Genomic DNA, 20,537 nt, shown 5'->3' on the forward strand with positions numbered 1-20,537 from the left:
ATACACACACATACAGTACACACTCAGAAACTGCCCAGTAATTCTAACGTTGGATAATAATGGGTTTCTAAAAACCCATAGACACTTTACAATGATAAACAAGTCAAACAGACAACAGAGACGGACCAAAACGAAAATGGGCACATAAACCAACTAACTAGCTAACTAACCAACTAGCTAGCTAGCTAACTAACTAACCAGATAGCTAACTAACTAACTAACTAACTAGCTAGCTAGCTAGTTAACTGGCTAACTACTAGATAGCTAGCTAACTAGCTAGCTAGCTAACAACTACAGTACAGGCCAAAGGCCTTGGTGAACAGTTGGGTTTTGAGGGCTGATTTGAACATGTCCAGTGTTGGGGCATTATGAATCTGTGATGAGTTCCAGAGGGTGGGGGCGGCCACACTGAAGGCTCTGTCCCAAAGGTTCAAAGGTTGGTGTGGAGGGTGGAGAGCAGACCCGTGATGAGGTGTGTTTCTGGGTCATAGTGGTCGCTAATAGCCTGTCAAGGGCTCGCTAGACTCACGAGTTATGGCGCGTTCCAGGCAACCCGTAACTCGTATTTTTTTTTCCGACCTTCTACACGTGAAAATGCGCTAGAATGGCAGTCAAACCCGTAACTTCCCACCCGTGAACTCGTACCAGATCGATGTACTCCCAGTTGCGCTCTCTGACGTCACACAGCCCTCTAAGCAAGATGGCAGCCCCCATGGGTATGGCGACAAAGATAACTTTAGGGCAACGTAAAGTACATTTGTACGTTGTAATCAAAATAATACAAACGATTATGCACTACAATCTGCTATGTGTATGTATTGATGCCCAAATATATTGACAAGAGATAGCTAGTGCTAGCTAGCTAACATTAAGGTAAACCTGAACGTGACCATGCAAACGGTGAAAAGTCGATGATGTCAATAAATAAAATGTAACGTAGGCCTACGATTTCTTAGCATAGCGAAATTAGGCATACAATGTTTAGCTTGCCAGCTCTGACAATGTGCCAAATCTCAAGCTTCTACCATATCGGCTTGTTTACATTTATCCAGAATGCCACGCATTCAGACAGTTTGCCTGGGACGCTATGAAGTCGTGAGTCGTGACTTGAAGTCGTAACTTAGGGGCTCAAAATCCTATCTGGAACGCAGCATATGCTACTGTACTAATATTAGTCTGTAAACACTGCGCTCAACTAGAGGCGGAGATCAGAAGTGGAGATCTCGAAAGTCTGGCATCGATACAGCAATGGTTAACTGTAATCCACCCTAGGGTTTCTGGTGCATTTAATTTCCATTTTACGGCTAAAGTATGTTTAGTTTTATGAATATCATTTAACCCCAACAGATGTACCAAACCTGCTATCTAGAGCATGTCTGGCAGCGTCCCTCGAGGACGGCAGGCCCTGATCCTTCACTGACGTGTCGTGAGGGACACTCAGTCATGGATTGATCAAATCATGGTCACTTATTACCTTTTGTGGCAGCAGTTCTGCAGATGCCCCATTCTTTTGTTTCCATTCTGTCTTCAGCAGACTTCCTACCACATAGTGTAATGAGAGATATCGGGTTGATGTCATGGCATAGGTGTTGAATCAGCTATAGATGTTAAAAAGATGTAACTATAGTCACCTAACGCAGTTTCAGTATCAGTTACATGACCTCGTTGTATGAATAAAAGCTACATGACATGAATGACCTGGTGGAAGTCTGCTGATGGGAACCATGTTGTTATTGTGTTGTTGTTGTTATGTGGGGCTGCTGTAAGTCCGGCTGTAGCATATGAGGATGGCCAGCGAATGGAAAAGCAGTGGAGGGAGGTGCTGTCTCTCCATCACATTAGATGCTTACTTGGTAACTGTGTAGATAATTAGTCGGTTTGATAATACGGGCACGTTTATAGTTGAAGTGAATCAATGTGACCTGTCGCTAAATGAGAAGTAAAAGTATGAAGTAAAAGATTTTCTAACATATTGATTTTTTTGTCGTTTGATTCCCTGAGGAAGGGTGACGCCACACTGGACCTCATCAAGGAGTGGATTCCTGTCTGAAATCTGAATTTCACACTAATAGACTTCAAAATGACTCGGTCTCTTGAGTTTATTGGGACTTCAACTCAGTCAGTGATTTCCAGCTCAGGTGAACATGAGGGATAGAATCTAAAGGGAAACGGCGGACAAAAGAAGGCAGAGGGCAGTGGGACGCTGTGAAAGGGGTGTGTGTGTGTGTGTGTGTGTGTGTGTGTGTGTGTGTGTGTGTGTGTGTGTGTGTGTGTGTGTGTGTGTGTGTGTGTGTGTGTGTGTGTGTGTGTGTGTGTGTGTGTGTGTGTGTGTGTGTGTGTGTGTGTGTGTGTGAGCGTTGTGGTTGTGATTATTCTGTGTTCTTGGTGTTGACCAGCACTGAGTGGACAGGGTGGGCAGAACAGGAACTCATCTCTCTCACTGGACCTCCTACACACACTCGCACACTTTCCCTTCCACCCACACACACACACACACACACACATACACACACACACACACACACACACCACACTTCACCTCTTGCTAACACATTCACAGTACACACACCTCATCTCCCACAGACCGGCTCTTGCAACGACCAAACACACTCTTCTTTCCCCACACAACTACACACTTCACCAGCTCGTGGCAGACTGACTAATGTGCGCCTGCCAACACTCACACACAACACAACACACACTCACACACAACACACACTCACACACACATCCAGAGGCATAAAACCCCAAATACACTTGTTTACACTTCACACCACAAATGACTTCAATAATTGAAGGGGAAATGCTTTGAAAGTGCCTGTTTTGGCGGGCAGGGTTAATCATCAATCAATCAATCAATCAATCAAAGCTTTATTTATATAGCGCATTTCATACCCAGAGGCAACACAATGCGCTTTACAGAGAACAAGGGAGGTGGGCAGACATCCCACCCCTACATATTCCAGAGGGAAGCAAAAAAACAGTAATCACCCGGGGGCCGGATAAGTGAGCTGTAAAAATTATTCCCTGACCCCTCTCAACAAGGCGATCGAGCAAGCTCCTGGAGTATGTTTGTCTACCGGCTAAGAACATTTATAGAGCAATAAATAACATTAAATTACATTTTCAGAGTAAGAGAGGCTAATAACATCATAGGAGAGACATGGCAAACATTGGTGTATGTCTGTGTGTGCATAAATGTGCCTGGGCCCAGATAGAGGCAGGGTCAGGGGTAGCCCAGGACTGGTGTATGTCAGTGTGTGTGTGAGTGTGCCTGGGTCCAGGTAGAGGCAGGGGTCAGGGGTAGGGTGGGGGTAGGAAGAGGATACGGACCCGGGTAAGGGTGAGGGGAAGGGGATCTGAGCCCAGGACTGGTGTATGTCAGTGTGTGTGTGAGTGTGCCTGGGTCCAGGTAGAGGCAGGGGTCAGGGGTAGGGTGGGGGTAGGAAGAGGATACGGACCCGGGTTAGGGTGAGGGGTAGGGGGTACTAGGCCCAGGCCTAAAGCCGGAAGTGGACTGTTGTATGTCTGTGTGTACGTGTGTGTGTGTTAACTAATTTGCTACGACATCTGCAGCAGACACAGGGGTATCTATCGGACTCAGGGTGGTCTGCTGGTGACAGTGGGGCATCCACTGGACCTGGTTAGAATATAGGAGGGAGAGAGAGAGGCACTAGGGAGAGGGGATGCAGAACAGGGTTAGTAGCACACAGAGCCATATATAGAGCAATACATTACGTCAAACTACATTTTCAGAGCAAGAAAGGATAAGAGCATCATGGGAGAGGTGTGGCAAACACTGATGTGTGTCTGTGTGTGTGTGTGTGCGTGCCTGGGGTCAGATAGAGGCAGGGGTTGGGGTAGGGTGGGGGGTAGGAAAAGGATACGGACCCGGGTTAGGGTGAGGGGGAGGGGATCTGAGCCCAGGACTGGTGTATGTCTGTGTGAGCGTGAGTGTAGGTGTGCCTGGGTCCAGTTAGAGGCAGGGGTCGGGGGTAGGGTTGGGGGTGGGAAAAGGATACGGACCCGGGGTAGGGTGAGGGGAAAGGGAACTGGGCCCAGGTCCAGGCCTAAGCTGGATGTGGACTGGTGTGTGTCTGTGTGTACGTGTGTGTGTTAATTAAGTACTACAACATCCACAGCTGACACGGGGGTATCTATTGTCTGCGGGCGACAGTGGGGCATCTACTGGACCAATGTATACAGAGGATTCACAGGTAGGTTTGAGGCTGCCTTTCTGTGTCTCAGGTTCCTAGCTAGTGATTGTAGGCTAGGTCGAAAAGGTATGTCTTGAGTTCTCGCTTGAAGACCTCCGTTGTTTCGGCCCTTCTTAGGCACTCCGGTAGGGTGTTCCAGAGGTTGGGGGCATAGAAACTAAAAGCTGCCTCTCCGTGTTTCTTGGTCCTGGCTTTTGGAACTGTTAAAAGTTCAGTACCTGAGGATCTGAGTGGTCTGTTGGGCATGTACTTAACAAGCATGTTTGAAATATATTCTGGTGAGTGATTGTGGAGAGATTTATAGACTAGTAGTAGTATTATTAGTAGTAGTAGTCTATTCTAGAGTTGACTGGTAACCAGTGTAGTGATTTTAAGGCTGGTGTGATGTGTGCCCTTCGTCTAGTCTTAGTGAGGACTCGTGCTGCAGCATTCTGTATCCTTTGTAGCTTAGAGATTGCTTTCTTTGGTAGGCCTGATAGTAGAGCATTGCAGTAGTCCAGCCTGCTTGTGATGAAAGCATGCATTAATCTTTCGGTGTCAGCCTGAGAGAGAAAGGGTTGCACCTTTGCAATGTTCCTTAGGTGGTAGAAAGATGTCTTTGTAATATTCTTTATGTGGTTTTCGAAATTAAGATCTGAGTCAAGTATGACACCTAGGTTTTTAGCCTGGCAATTGGTGTCAATTTCCAGAGTTTTTAAGTGTGCAGCTAGTTTCTCTCTTTCAGCTTTTTCTCCAATGATCAGTACTTCTGTTTTGTCCTGGTTTAGTTGGAGGAAATTATGTGACATCCATACATTTATATCTGTAGTACATTTGACAAGGCAGTCAACCAAGCTGTAGTTACTGGGTGTTACAGAAATATAGAGTTGGGTATCATCTGCGTAGCTATGGTAGCTAATGTTGTGCCTCCTGATGACACTGCCAAGGGGCAGCATGTACAGGCTGAAGAGTAGAGGTCCTAGGATCGATCCTTGGGGCACCCCACAGGTCATATCATCAAATCATCATCATCATCATAAGTTACATTTCTATAGTGTCTTCCAAAAGACCCAAGGACGCTTTACAGTGAGTCGAGTCAGACAGACAAGAGATAGATTAATACCTGGGGTTGATATGATAGTTCTGTACTAGCATAGTTCTGTACTAGAGGGTTGATGTGATCGTTCTGTACTAGGGGGTTGAAAGTTCTGTACTAGGGAGTTGATGTGATAGTTCTGTACTAGGATAGTTCTGTACTAGACGGTTGATGTGATAGTTCTGTACTAGGGTTGATAGTTCTGTACTAGGGAGTTGATGTGATAGTTCTGTACTAGGATAGCTCTGTACTAGGGTTGATGTGATAGTTCTTTACTAGGGGTTGATAGTTCTGTACTAGGGAGTTGATGTGATAGTTCTGTACTAGGATAGTTCTGTACTAGGGGGTTGATGTGATAGTTCTGTACTAGGATAGTTCTGTACTAGGGGGTTGATGTGATAGTTCTGTACTAGGGAGTTGATAGTTCTGTACTAGGGAGTTGATGTGATAGTTCTGTACTAGGATAGCTCTGTACTAGGGGGTTGATAGTTCTGTACTAGGGGGTTGATGTGATAGTTCTGTACTAGGATAGCTCTGTACTAGGGGGTTGATGTGATAGTTTTTTACTAGGGGTTGATAGTTCTGTACTAGGGGGTTGATGTGATAGTTCTGTACTAGGATAGTTCTGTACTAGGGGGTTGATGTGATAGTTCTGTACTAGGGAGTTGATGTGATAGTTCTGTACTAGGATAGTTCTGTACTAGGGGGTTGATGTGATAGTGTACTAGGGGGTTGATGTGATAGTTCTGTACTAGGGGGTTGATGTGATAATTCTGTACTCGGGAGTTGATGTGATAATTCTGTACTAGGGGGTTGATGTGATAGTTCTGTACTAGGGGGTTAATAGTTCTGTACTAGGGGGTTGATAGCTCTGTACTAGGGGGTTGATGTGATAGTTCTGTACTAAGGGGCTGATAGTGTTGTACTAGGGGGTTGATGTGATAGTTCTGTACTAGGGGGTTGATAGTTCTGTACTAGGGGGTTGATGTGATAGTTCTGTACTGGGGGGTTGATAGTTCTGTACTAGGGGGTTGATGTGATAATGTACTAGGGGGTTTATGAGATAGTTCTGTACTAGGGGGTTGCTAGTGTTGTACTAGGGGGTTGAAGTGATAGTTCTGTACTAGGGGGTTGATAGTTCTGTACTCGGGGGTTGATGTGATAATTCTGTACTAGGGGGTTGATGTGATAGTTCTGTACTAGGGGGTTGATAGTTCTGTACTAGGGGGTTGATGTGATACTTCTAGGGGGTTGATGTGATAGCTCTGTACTAGGGGGTTGATGTGATAGTGTACTAGGGACTTGATGTGATAGTTCTGTACTAGGGGGTTGATAGTTTGTACTAGGGGGTTGATGTAATAGTTCTGTACTGGGGGGTTGATAGTTCTGTACTAGGGGGTTGATGTGATAGTGTACTAGGGGTTTGATGTGATAGTTCTGTACTAGTGGGTAGATAGTGTTGTACTAGGGGGTTGAAGTTATAGTTCTGTACTAGGGGGTTGATGTGATAGTTCTGTACTAGGGGGTTGATGTGATAGTTCTGTACTAGGGGGTTGATGTGATAGTGTACTAGGGAGTTGATTTGATAGTTCTGTACTAGGGGGTTGATGTGATAGTTCTGTACTAGGGGGTTGATAGTGCTGTACTAGGGGGTTGATGTGATAGTTCTGTACTAGTGGGTTGATGTGATAGTGTACTAGGGAGTTGATTTGATAGTTCTGTACTAGGGGGTTGATGTGATAGTTCTGTACTAGGGGGTTGATGTGATAGTGTACTAGGGACTTGATGTGATAGTTCTGTACTAGGGGGTTGATGTGATAGTTCTGTACTGGGGGGTTGATAGTTCTGTACTAGGGGGTTGATGTGATAGTGTACTAGGGGGTTGATGTGATAGTTCTGTACTAGTGGGTAGATAGTGTTGTACTAGGGGGTTGAAGTGATAGTTCTGTACTAGGGGGTTGATGTGATAGTTCTGTACTAGGGGTTGATGTGATAGTTCTGTACTAGGGGGTTGATGTGATAGTGTACTAGGGAGTTGATTTGATAGTTCTGTACTAGGGGGTTGATGTGATAGTTCTGTACTAGGGGGTTGATAGTGCTGTACTAGGGGGTTGATGTGATAGTTCTGTACTAGTGGGTTGATGTGATAGTGTACTAGGGAGTTGATTTGATAGTTCTGTACTAGGGGGTTGATGTGATAGTTCTGTACTAGGGGGTTGATGTGATAGTGTACTAGGGACTTGATGTGATAGTTCTGTACTAGGGGGTTGATAGTTTGTACTAGGGGGTTGATGTAATAGTTCTGTACTGGGGGGTTGATAGTTCTGTACTAGGGGGTTGATGTGATAGTGTACTAGGGGGTTGATGTGATAGTTCTGTACTAGTGGGTAGATAGTGTTGTACTAGGGGGTTGAAGTGATAGTTCTGTACTAGGGGGTTGATGTGATAGTTCTGTACTAGGGGGTTGATGTGATAGTTCTGTACTAGGGGGTTGATGTGATAGTGTACTAGGGAGTTGATTTGATAGTTCTGTACTAGGGGGTTGATGTGATAGTTCTGTACTAGGGGGTTGATAGTGCTGTACTAGGGACTTGATGTGATAGTTCTGTACTAGGGGGTTGATAGTTTGTACTAGGGGGTTGATGTAATAGTTCTGTACTGGGGGGTTGATAGTTCTGTACTAGGGGGTTGATGTGATAGTGTACTAGGGGGTTGATGTGATAGTTCTGTACTAGTGGGTAGATAGTGTTGTACTAGGGGGTTGAAGTGATAGTTCTGTACTAGGGGGTTGATGTGATAGTTCTGTACTAGGGGGTTGATGTGATAGTTCTGTACTAGGGGGTTGATGTGATAGTGTACTAGGGAGTTGATTTGATAGTTCTGTACTAGGGGGTTGATGTGATAGTTCTGTACTAGGGGGTTGATAGTGCTGTACTAGGGGGTTGATGTGATAGTTCTGTACTAGTGGGTTGATGTGATAGTGTACTAGGGAGTTGATTTGATAGTTCTGTACTAGGGGTTTGATGTGATAGTTCTGTACTAGGGGGTTGATGTGATAGTGTACTAGGGACTTGATGTGATAGTTCTGTACTAGGGGGTTGATAGTTTGTACTAGGGGGTTGATGTAATAGTTCTTTACTGGGGGGTTGATAGTTCTGTACTAGGGGGTTGATGTGATAGTGTACTAGGGGGTTGATGTGATAGTTCTGTACTAGTGGGTAGATAGTGTTGTACTAGGGGGTTGAAGTGATAGTTCTGTACTAGGGGGTTGATGTGATAGTTCTGTACTAGGGGGTTGATGTGATAGTGTACTAGGGACTTGATGTGATAGTTCTGTACTAGGGGGTTGATAGTTTGTACTAGGGGGTTGATGTAATAGTTCTTTACTGGGGGGTTGATAGTTCTGTACTAGGGGGTTGATGTGATAGTGTACTAGGGGGTTGATGTGATAGTTCTGTACTAGTGGGTAGATAGTGTTGTACTAGGGGGTTGAAGTGATAGTTCTGTACTAGGGGGTTGATGTGATAGTTCTGTACTAGGGGGTTGATGTGATAGTGTACTAGGGAGTTGATTTGATAGTTCTGTACTAGGGGGTTGATGTGATAGTTCTGTACTAGGGGGTTGATAGTGCTGTACTAGGGGGTTGATGTGATAGTTCTGTACTAGTGGGTTGATGTGATAGTGTACTAGGGAGTTGATTTGATAGTTCTGTACTAGGGGGTTGATGTGATAGGTCTGTACTAGGGGGTTGATGTGATAGTGTACTAGGGAGTTGATGTGATAGTTCTGTACTAGGGAGTTGATGTGATACTTCTGTACTAGGATAGTTCTGTACTAGGGGGTTGATGTGATAGTGTACTAGGGAGTTGATGTGATAGTTCTGTACTAGGGAGTTGATGTGATAGTTCTGTACTAGGATAGTTCTGTACTAGGGGGTTGATGTGATAGTTCTGTTCTAAGATAGTTCTGTACTAGGGGGTTGATGTGATAGTTCTGTACTAGGGAGTTGATAGTTCTGTACTAGGGAGTTGATGTGATAGTTCTTTACTAGGATAGCTCTATACTAGGGGGTTGATGTGATAGTTCTGTACTAGGGGGTTGATGTGATAGTTCTGTACTAGGATAGCTCTGTACTAGGGGGTTGATGTGATAGTTTTTTACTAGGGGTTGATAGTTCTGTACTAGGGGGTTGATGTGATAGTTCTGTACTAGGATAGTTCTGTACTAGGGGGTTGGTGTGATAGTTCTGTACTAGGGAGTTGATGTGATCGTTCTGTACTAGGATAGTTCTGTACTAGGGGGTTGATGTGATAGTGTACTAGGGGGTTGATGTGATAGTGTACTAGGGGGATGATGTGATAGTGTACTAGGGGGTTGATGTGATAGTGTACTAGAGGGTTGATGTGATAGTGTACTAGAGGGTTGATGTGATAGCGTACTAGGGAGTTGATTTGATAGTTCTGTACTAGGGGGTTGATGTGATAGTTCTGTACTAGGGGGTTGATGTGATAGTGTACTAGGGAGTTGATGTGATAGTTCTGTACTAGGGAGTTGATGTGATAGTTCTGTACTAGGATAGTTCTGTACTAGGGGGTTGATGTGATAGTGTACTAGGGAGTTGATGTGATAGTTCTGTACTAGGGAGTTGATGTGATAGTTCTGTACTAGGATAGTTCTGTACTAGGGGGTTGATGTGATAGTTCTGTTCTAGGATAGCCCTGTACTAGGGGGTTGATGTGATAGTTCTGTACTAGGGAGTTGATAGTTCTGTACTTGGGAGTTGATGTGATAGTTCTTTACTAGGATAGCTCTGTTCTAGGGGGTTGATGTGATAGTTCTGTACTAGGGGGTTGATGTGATAGTTCTGTACTAGGATAGCTCTGTACTAGGGGGTTGATGTGATAGTTTTTTACTAGGGGTTGATAGTTCTGTACTAGGGGGTTGATGTGATAGTTCTGTACTAGGATAGTTCTGTACTAGGGGGTTGATGTGATAGTTCTGTACTATGGAGTTCTGTACTAGGGGGTTGATGTGATAGTGTACTAGGGAGTTGATTTGATAGTTCTGTACTAGGGGGTTGATGTGATAGTTCTGTACTAGGGGGTTGATGTGATAGTGTACTAGGGAGTTGATGTGATAGTTCTGTACTAGGGAGTTGATGTGATAGTTCTGTACTAGGATAGTTCTGTACTAGGGGGTTGATGTGATAGTTCTGTACTAGGGGGTTGATGTGATAGGGCTCTACTATGCGGTTGATGTGATAGTGTACTAGGGGGTTGATGTGATAGTGTACTAGGGGGTTGATGTGATAGTGTACTATGGGGTTGATGTGATAGTGTACTATGGGGTTGATGTGATAGTGTACTAGGGGGTTGATGTGATAGTGTACTAGAGGGTTGATGTGATAGTGTACTAGAGGGTTGATGTGATAGTTCTATACTAGGATAGTTCTGTACTAGGGGGTTGATGTGATAGTGTACTATGGGGTTGATGTGATAGTGTACTATGGGGTTGATGTGATAGTGTACTAGAGGGTTGATGTGATAGTGTACTAGAGGGTTGATGTGATAGTGTACTAGAGGGTTGATGTGATAGTGTACTAGGGGGTTGATGTGACTGTGAGACCATCCCTACAAGGGAGTGAAAAAGTGCTCTTAATCACTATGAATCATGAAGGCTAATCATGACACAAACAAAGGTGTTGCATTCAGTCTTCTGTACTGCTATTTCAGGCAGCCCACACAGAGCTAATATTAATCAGGTATTAATCACAGTTTTATAGTCTGTGGTAATGTGACATTTCCCTCTGCCACAGCTACAGTATACAAATATCAGTATATTACATGCTCTCTGCTCTCTTACAAGCAGAATTTCATTTATTTCTCAAGTACATTTTATGGAATTTGACTCGGTGGATGATGCACACAAGACGTCCATTAAAAATCACAATAACACAACTAAGTTAAACATAAATATAAAAATATATGCAGGAGAAGTCAAATAAGTTTATTATGAGGCTGTACATGGCTATACATAAAGTATATATAGACTATTTATGAGCCATTCATAGACATGAATTAAAAGGCTAAAATGTACAGATATCTGTTGTACTATGTGCAGTAAATAGCCTATTGCCCCTGGAGTAAAGTGAACATTGTGTGCAGGCAGCACTAGTAAGCGGCCAGTACAGTAGTTCACTATATCCCCCTTCACCATCTATCTGCTAGTCTGCTGGCTGAGGACAGCCATCTGTCATCCCACATCTGGACTATAGTTGAAGAACTATTACAATTTGTAGTGAGGGTTTGGGAATGGTGTTGATTGGCTGGTAGGCTCTGGAGAAGCCCCTAAGCCAGAGGCCCATCTCTGGATGTTTAGAACCAAGCGCTCTGTCATTACCAGAGGCTGCCAGGTTGAACAACATGTGTAAACACACGGGAGCAAGATGACCGGGGACAGACTGATCACATGATCACATGATCACATGGCCCGTGGGAGGATGGCTCCCACACTTGAAACCTGTCACTATGGCAACACACTCCTGGGAATCTCATCACTGACTCACCTGTAGCTATGGCTTGTTCTCCCACTGCTTAAGTTTCAACTCAACTTTCTTCCATCACCTGCCACTTTTCCACCTTTCTTCAACAATCACTCTCTAGCAGCTCTGTGAAAACTACACCCTGGAAAAGAGGGCAAGAAGAGAAACCCAACTGAAAACGTGGAGGAGAGTTAACTGAACAATAAAAGATCACACACTCCTGTTAAGAACAGGTCGGCAAAACATGAAACGGTCTGTCCAACAGCCTGGCCTCTCAAGTCTGTCTGTATGAGGGGTTTCCATGGTCGTAGCTGCTTTGTTCTGTGTGGGTCGTCTCTGCGCTGGTGCGCTGAGGGGGGTCGTCTCTGCGCTGGAGCACTGAGGGGGCGAGGAGAGACTGCTGGTATCACTAGAGGAGAGACTGCTGGTGTCACTAGACTGTCAGACAGTCAGGATTGTGGGCCAAGATGGACACATGGGGGTGGCAATCAAGCTTCTGTGAGTGTGTCCGTGAGTGTGTGTGTCCGTGTGTGTGAGTGTGTGTGCGTGTGGTCCAGTGGACAGACGGGGGTGGCATTAGGCTTGCAGGCTTTGTCTGGAACAAAATGTCTCTCCCCTCCCTCTCGTCTTGTTCCTCACACACTCTCAAACACAGACAGCAAACACCTCCTAACGGATCCCACACACACAATGCTGTATGTTACAAATTGTAGTAGAAATGTTTACTGAATGCAAAGTTGTGCAGCTGAGACTTTGGCGCCTGAGAACAAAGACGGTGACTTTTTAATCTGAGATGGAAAGAGGTGACCACACTGGGATGACAATATTTTACAATTTTCAAATCAATGCCAAAAAGAACATTTAAAGGAAAACGATTTTTGAACATTTTGATGTGATGTCAGATTTGTGTCATGTTTTGCTGTAGCCTATAGGCCCTAGATGCCCACTATCAATACAATGGGAGCCGTGTCAACAGTGCCCCCTACAGTGAAGAGTTAGAATAGTTGTGATACTCAGGCTGGATCCGACAAATGCTGTTATAGCATCGGTTCAATGAATATGGTGACTGACTATTCTCTTCATGAAAAACTGCAGCAAAAAGGAATGGGCAAAGACAATGTGAGCAGGGAGCGGGGGGCAGGATCCGCGAAGCGCTGCTCTCCCTTTTGAACCAGCAGAGAGCAGTTCTCTTGCGCTTTGTGTTTTGAAAGAGAAAAACGCGAGTTTAGCCTACTCAACTGTTTGATAAGTCAGTTTAGATGTTACTACACAGACTCAATAGTCACATTTAAGTCATTATAGCCTGAAATAGAAAATAGCCTAAATCAATACTTCTGTAGGCCTTTGCCATACCTCCACAGCTTCTCAATGACTGTCTACCATGGGGGGGGGGGTCTCTGGCGTGTTTGATCTTGGAATATCTTATTTAAATTGAGTAACCCAGGCCTACTCGTCGTGACTACTCCAGCTCGTCTCATCTCCATTCAGACAATCAGGAGTTGACTGTGAATGGCCCAGCCAGCGCTCACATTTCATTCAGCGGTGTGGGGGGATGGTCACACTCATTGTCGTTCCAGATGGGGGTCGTTTTATCTGTCCAAATCACACCCCTATAGGAACACCTCGCATTGATACACACACCCTCTTGAGGACCCAGTCCCTCCAGGTGGCAACACTATATGCATTTCACACTTCCAAACAAAGACGAGGCTACTCTTCTCACAATCTCACACCATTCGGAGGTAGAGTGATGACTAGCAAACACGAAGACCAGAATTCACAATGGCCGTGATCCCATGAGTACATCTTTAAATGTGTTATTCGTGTCCTGTCCAAACCCCTTATATTAAGGTTATGATCACTGGCTACATTTTTTGCACAGAACAGAGTCTCAAAAATGAGAAACAGCACGCTCATCAGCTAAGTGCTAGATCCTAAAAGTGGGCCTACTGGATTATTCAGAACAAAGCCTGTGATGTGACCAGTAGCTGAAGGTGGGTATAGGGAAACCTGCAGGGCCTTATGTTTAGTAAAAATGCGCCCCTAGCGGATTTGTTCCTATCGGAGAGGAGTTTCAATGTAACTCCCATAGACCGGATTTTCTAATAATTACCACGAAGCAATTTCGGTGAAGTTCTCAAAACAAAAACTTGTGAGTTTCTTTACAGTAATAACCTACTAACCATGGGAATTTCAAACAGTATTTCGCCTTCTTTCAAATTTTCATAATTGCTCCATTCCTCCAGTCAAAGTCAATATTTTCATAATTCGGATTGTGATTGAAAATCAACTATGATCGCCAGAATACAGTTTGTCTCCAAGTATTTGCCGTTTAAGGCATTCTACTAACTTTTCGGTGTCGACCAAGATATCATTTTTCAAAAGACGTGTCTATGAGAAATCCCATTCATTCTCTCGGCATTAGGAACGCTACCACTAGGGGGCGATGAGATTACTTTCCCTCCCTATACTCGTGCCTAACAGAATGTCCCCATGCGTACAGTAGCCTATGCAATATGTGTCACGATCATAAGGAATGATTGAATGCTATTGCCCATTGTCCACAGTTAACGTGAACTAATTGACTTGCTCAATCAATTAATTGGAGTAGAACTGCAATGTAACTGCCATAGCAGACTCAGATTGGTTCTCCTCCATGTTAGGAGCAAGACCCTGGACCTATATGATCGAAGTTTATTAACCCCCACGTTACTTCCATGGGGGTTGCAAAACCATAGTGATACTCGCGAGAAGAATGGACTGGCCATAGGGCAGGCACTATACACATTCTAACTATATCTGACATTCTAGTATCGCGTATATTGTTCAGTAGGCCCGATGAAAAGTAGAAGGTATATCAGGCAAAATATATTGGCTGTATATTATTGTAGAATCTCACTTGGCTATGAACTACACGACATATTTTAATTAGCGGCAAAAGGAAAGGAGGCTGTATCTCATCTATTCAAATTGGCCGAAGTCCCTCCCCCTCTATACTCATTTAAATACATCCCCCCGCACCCCTGAAGAACAGAGCGCGCGCCACCGGTTCTTTCCTTTCGACGCACATCCCTGAGCACCAGCCACTTCGTGTCCGCCAGCTAAAGGTAAAATTTTCTTTGTTTCATTGAATTTAATAGAATTGTAATCGATTGCCTGTTATAAAATACACTGTTGTAAAATACACGATTTACATGAACATCCACGAGATGGTTAAATTTGAGTAAATGATATGTACGTATATGCCACTGAAAATGTAGGTAAGCCTAGGCCTCTCGTTGCCGGAGAATGAGGTCTTTATGCTTGCACGCGCTAGCTTAGCTTCCGTTAGCTTCAAGGCAACGCTATCCAGCACTAGTTGGTTAATTGTTTATTTAGTTTTGTGATCATCCTAGTAGTGTAGGTGGGTAAATACTGCCTTTTTTTGTGAGTTTCGAAGAGGCCAAAATATATGCGCACCGTTCTTAGTTGTAGGCCAGGAGGCTGCGGACTAGGCCAACACAACAACGTGGTGTAAAATGGCGCTTCCATCGGGCCTCCTTCAACATGAGCCACCCGCAGCTAATCTGGCCACCACGTTCCTAGCAGGCCTCGGTTCTGGCTGATCCAAACAAGATAGATACGCTTTTTATTTGTTTTAGCATGTTTTGGTAAACAGTTCGACGTGTTGTTTTAGCAACAATACTCACACATTGTATAATGTGTATAAATACTTATATCCGATGTTTGTTAACGATGGCGCGACGGTAGCGCGAGGTGGTTAGCATTAGCTACAAGTGCGTAGCTAGATAACGTTATGGTGCAGACGCGATTTCGCTTGAACAGTTTTGACCTAGTTTTGTAGAATAACGTTAGTTAACTGATTATTTTGTATCTTAATTCTCAGATAACGGAATTATTGACGCACATGCGACGTTTGTTCGGATGTATTGTATCAATCATGGTAGGTAATTGATTCTCTTGGTTTGCCTTTCAGACAAAGGAAGATGTCCGACGAAGGAAAACTTTTCGTCGGCGGATTGAGCTTCGACACCACAGAGGAGTCTCTGTCGAAAGCGTTCTCAGAGTATGGAAGTATCCAGAAAGGTAAGAAAATTAACCGATATTTTAACGAGATGAATGCATCATAATTCGATTTATTACAAATTACAATTGATTGTTTCAAAATTACGATTGTTCACATGCTAATATCCAGCTTCCCTTCCGCAGTTGATGTAATCAGAGACAAGGACACCGGACGGTCTCGTGGATTCGGCTTTGTCAAGTTCGACAATCCCGATGACGCCAAGTATGCTTTGGATGAAATGAATGGCAAGGTAAGTCATCTCCCACTGAACTGTTTAGGTGTGGACATGTTAGACCTACCCACGTGGTGTTCAAATAAATGAAGTGGGGAATGTGAAGTTTTCAGACAATACTGCAAATCAACAGAGCTAGACTTTGTTTTGAATAAAGCAAGTGATTAGAATGTTACTTAAATGACAAGATTTTTTTTCATATAGCAAGATGTTGCTTCATTTACAGCCAACTCCTGATCAGCTCCCAAGTAACTAATCTCTTAACCCATGTCTTTCAGACCGTGGACGGCAGGGCGATCCGTGTTGATGAGGCCGGCAAGGGCGGCGGTCGCTCCGGAGGCGGTGGAGGCGGGTTCAGAGGCTCCCGCGGCGGCGGCGGCTATGGAGGCGGTGGTGGATACGGCGGTGGAAGAGGTAGGGGTGGAAGCGGTTACTTGCGAATTGAGGGCTGGTTGGTAGCAAAATGGTTTGATTTCCCTTGATCTCCATTTGCTTGGTGATCACACCCTCCCTAGTTTAGCCAGTAGTATCCGCGGCACATTCCAGGGTCTTGGGCGTTTAGTGACCGTGTGCGGTTGTCGGGTTTCCCTACAGGCAGTGGAGGATATGGCGGTGGAGACCGTGGCTATGGCGACCGCAGCTACGGGGGCGGCGAGCGCAGCTACGGGGGTGGAGACCGGAGTTATGGAGGCGGAGGATACAGGAGTGGGGGGGGCGGCGGCGGCGGATACTCCTCAGGTGGAGGGTACAGGGACAACAGGTGAGGCGAAATGTTTGGGTTGCTTTAATCCCGCAGCTGTAATGCTAACTGTGTAAATTATCCACTTTGTTAGTTTTGTCTTGTGGCCTGTAGTATGGTATCCACAGTGAATTTTACATATGTACAGGGACCTTATTCTGCTCCCCTTTTTTCTCATCCAATGTTAGGGGGCAGGGCGGCGATGGGGACCGGTCTGGGGGCTCCTACAGAGACAGCTATGACAGCTATGGTACGTATGAGTGAGAGGATCTTACTGGTCTTCTGTAGGAAAAGCCTGTCCACCTTCCTCAAGCACCCATCACCACAGTCCCCCAATGGTCCTGACTCATCACATGTTGCACAATCTGTCTAACGGTTTAGAATGCCTCCTAGTTCTCCCTCTTCCAGTAGGCGAGTAGGGGCCCCTCAAGTCACATTTAGCATTGATGAACCACCCTTCCTGCATTGGGTTCCACTGTTTAGTGGGTATGTTAGTGGGGATGTTGTCAAGCTCAAAATGTCCGTGCAAGTGTCTTTACCTGTGTGCCCACTTCTTATCCTCAGCTGCACACGACTAAAAATCCTCCCTGAATTCAAGATCATCCCTTGGCTGGCTGTATTTAAAAAGATGCGCTCCTCAAGAAATATGTCCATGTTGTGTTGTTGACCTGATGATTTTTGTAGTCCAATTTCTGTTTCAGTAGCTCGAGCATCTTTAAAATTTAGCCTTGAGTTTCGGCCATTCCTAATTCAAAAAAACCATGTTAAGCGAAGAAAGTTACAGTTCACAGAAGCTCTTACAGCCTTTTAAGTTTGGTTACCTATTGATAAGAAACAATGTCTGACTTGACAATGCAAGATTGGTGGAAGCCAGAACCTTTCCTCCGTGGCTTTTTCCTGAACTGCCACAGTCGACATTCTTTAGCTCTGTTGCCACCCAGCACTCTCTGACATCTCCTTGTTGCCAGTCCGAGTTCATCTCTGATGTCCACTGGGGGCTGTTAATCCATTTCTGTTAACGTCTCCCTTTTTGTTTTAAATGACCATGTCCGTGACCTACCTCCTGCCAAGTTTTAAACTGAGCGACACTTAAAGCTTGAACTGGCGGGGATGTACTTTTTGGATTTTATATATTATACATTCCTTAAGTGTTGCCAGGCAGCAATGCCTCCTCACCCACTAGATAGCTGAGGGTCCTGATGCTCCGGTTCCCAAAAAGAGTGAATTCCTTTCAGACTGGTGACAACGACACGCCCGAGGTGGTCGGCTGTTCATGAAGTAGCAAATTGCACCATGCTACAGTCTGCCAAAGGTATCATCTTTTGTTTCTTTTTTTTTTGCTCTGCTCAGCTCAACGTCTGCATTTTTAAATGTGCTGTTATGATGGACTGAACTGTCGATAAGATCAACGCAATGTTACTACTTCTCTGCCCAATATTAATATTCCACCTGGGAACGATTTTGTACTTTCTGTTCTTTGTATCATCAACATTGAAGATTTATTTTTTGTCAATTTGGCTTCATGGAGCCTATTAAAACGATTTGTTGAAAATAATCTGATTCCTTGTGCCTTTCAAAACTAAATGGTTAAGATTTTGCTGATGATCAGCTATAGTCCTAGTGTGACTACAATCTATAACAGTTGAATTACAGCACACTGAATTGGCTATTAGGAAAATCTCTTGTTTTAGGAAATGTGTATATAAAAAGCAATGTTAAATTTGAAGACTGGGAAATAAGATTTGGATTTATTCAGTTAGTGATTTGTTTTGGGGAAGGTTTATTTAGGGTTCAAGGCATCTCGTAGGTTATTGCCCTTGTCTCGGGGGCAGATGTGTGGCATTTGCCTTAAGTGGCAGTGCTGGCACCTAATATGGGTAGAGGGTGACTTTGACTAGTCTGTCATTTATTCATAGAATCTTGTTTTTCACTTTGCTGAACTTTGCCTAGCTGGCCACGTATGAATGTGTTGTCAGTTTTCATTTATTCATGTAGATGTCTTAAATTTGGCCAAAAAACACTGGTCTCAAGCATACCTGTGCATCTAGGGACATCCAGTGTCCCAAATTTCACCTGGTGTGTGCCACCTTCAAACCGTTAGGTATATGCTCAGACCCCCACTGAGATGGAGCATCTTGCCATAACTTGGGTACTGGCGTGGTATAGCCAGACAAACGCACAAGCTGGTGTTGGTCCTGTTAATCCTCCGTTACGTTCAAGTGCTCTGCTACTCCCAAAAACCCTCCGAGTCCTTGGAGAGTGAAGTGTTGCGCCTACTACCAACAAGTGCTCGTCTGAGGTGAAAGCTGCTCTCTTGCCTAGGTTCAGAGACAGTAGGCCAGTTCACGTGAGGTAACAAACTCCTTTTGCTCTCCTGCTCACATTCTTCAAACTCAGTTCTCTTCATTTTGTTTCCATCTGATATCTTCTGGTGTGTAGAAGTTGCAGATGTGTCCTCAGCTGCTCCAGAGCTCCTCCCAGCCAGAGCATCCCTGGCCTCCATTATCAAACCCATTGGCATGATGAACCCAAGATCCTAAAATCCATTTAAAGACCTCAGGCACCGAAATGTAACCCCCTCAAACTAGTCCTGGTCTCAGTCCGGCTCAGTCTGGTGTCATGTCCATCCTGCAATCCCTCCAGTCCAGAAACGATCCTCCCTGAAGCTCTCAATTGACCCGCTAAGTTCTCTTTCCACATCCTATGCTCTATCATATTACTCAACTGTATTTTATTTTGAGTGCTAGGACTAGTCGGATCACAATACCAGGAGTAGTCTGGTTTAGACGCACATTCGTTGAGAACTTGCATGCCTGTCCATTACTGTGCTGTTGTGATGTGTTGTAGAAACATGTGAGCTAACGGGTCCTCTGGCTGTGTTGTGTTCAGGGTGAAGAGGACGCGGAGCCCCCAGGGTGTGAATCCGCCGGCCTGAGATGGAGCAGACTGCTGCTGATGACTCACAGGTATGTGGTTCCCAGTCTGGCGTGACGCTTAACCCATTGTTGCTCATTTAGAGAGGAGAGCACACTAATATAGTTGATGTATGGAGCTACAGTATATTATACACGCCCTATGAAGATCCAATGCCAAATGTGTAGTCATTCACTGAGTGTCTCACTCACCGGGGATAGTAGCCATGCTAGCTATGTTCAAGGCTCTCTTGATCTCATGCGTTGTGTTTTGTTCATCTTGTTTCAGATGCAGCATGGTGCTGCTGTGTGGAGGTGGCTTTCCAGTGGGAACTGTCAAATCAACCGTTCCATGCAACCCGTTCTGGTGCCATGGTGACGCTGTCTCCCTGTCCTGAATGGAGTCGTGAGGGCTTGTGGGAAGGAGGATGTGTCGGGACATTTTGACTGAACACTCACAAGAGTCGAGCTGCTCAATGGTGCCCCCTCACATACTCTGAACACAGAGAAGCCCTCTCTCCCTTCCAGCTTCTGAACACTGCTCCCTGCTCTCCAAGAAGATGATGAGAGCTCCAAGCGTATTGATACGAACACGTCATAGAACACTGTTAACCAACTGTGTAGGTTGAGATACTGTGTCGTTATGGTGTTTCCAACACGGACTGCCAGTCGCTTAAAAATGACCAAGATCAATTCCCCTTTTATATTCTAACATTTGTTCAGTATCAAAGGTTCAGTATCTTTGAAACTATCTT

At 44.7% G+C, this 20,537-nt stretch overlaps 1 protein-coding gene across 4 annotated transcripts; it reads left to right on the top strand.

Annotated features, from left to right (window-relative positions):
- The first annotated feature begins 14,857 nt into the window (after window positions 1-14,857).
- On the top strand, window positions 14,858-20,135 carry cirbpa (cold inducible RNA binding protein a). Of its 4 annotated transcripts, XM_084446709.1 has the most exons (8): window positions 14,858-14,940; window positions 15,810-15,919; window positions 16,043-16,149; window positions 16,410-16,545; window positions 16,726-16,891; window positions 17,059-17,120; window positions 19,760-19,836; window positions 20,072-20,135. In XM_084446709.1, the coding sequence occupies exons 2-7, from the start codon at window positions 15,820-15,822 to the stop codon at window positions 19,762-19,764; spliced, it is 576 nt and encodes a 191-aa protein (XP_084302835.1). In that variant the 5' UTR covers window positions 14,858-14,940; window positions 15,810-15,819; the 3' UTR covers window positions 19,765-19,836; window positions 20,072-20,135. The 4 variants fall into 4 exon arrangements, with proteins under 4 accessions (XP_084302835.1, XP_084302837.1, XP_084302834.1 ...); XM_084446711.1 differs by lacking the exon at window positions 20,072-20,135 and having other exon boundaries at window positions 16,726-16,890; window positions 17,054-17,120; window positions 19,760-19,834; XM_084446708.1 differs by lacking the exons at window positions 19,760-19,836; window positions 20,072-20,135 and adding an exon at window positions 17,435-18,425.
- The last annotated feature ends 402 nt before the right edge of the window (window positions 20,136-20,537 follow it).

Source organism: Borostomias antarcticus (genome assembly GCF_949987555.1).
Source record: "Borostomias antarcticus genome assembly, chromosome: 12".
Lineage (NCBI taxonomy): Eukaryota > Metazoa > Chordata > Actinopteri > Stomiiformes > Stomiidae > Borostomias > Borostomias antarcticus.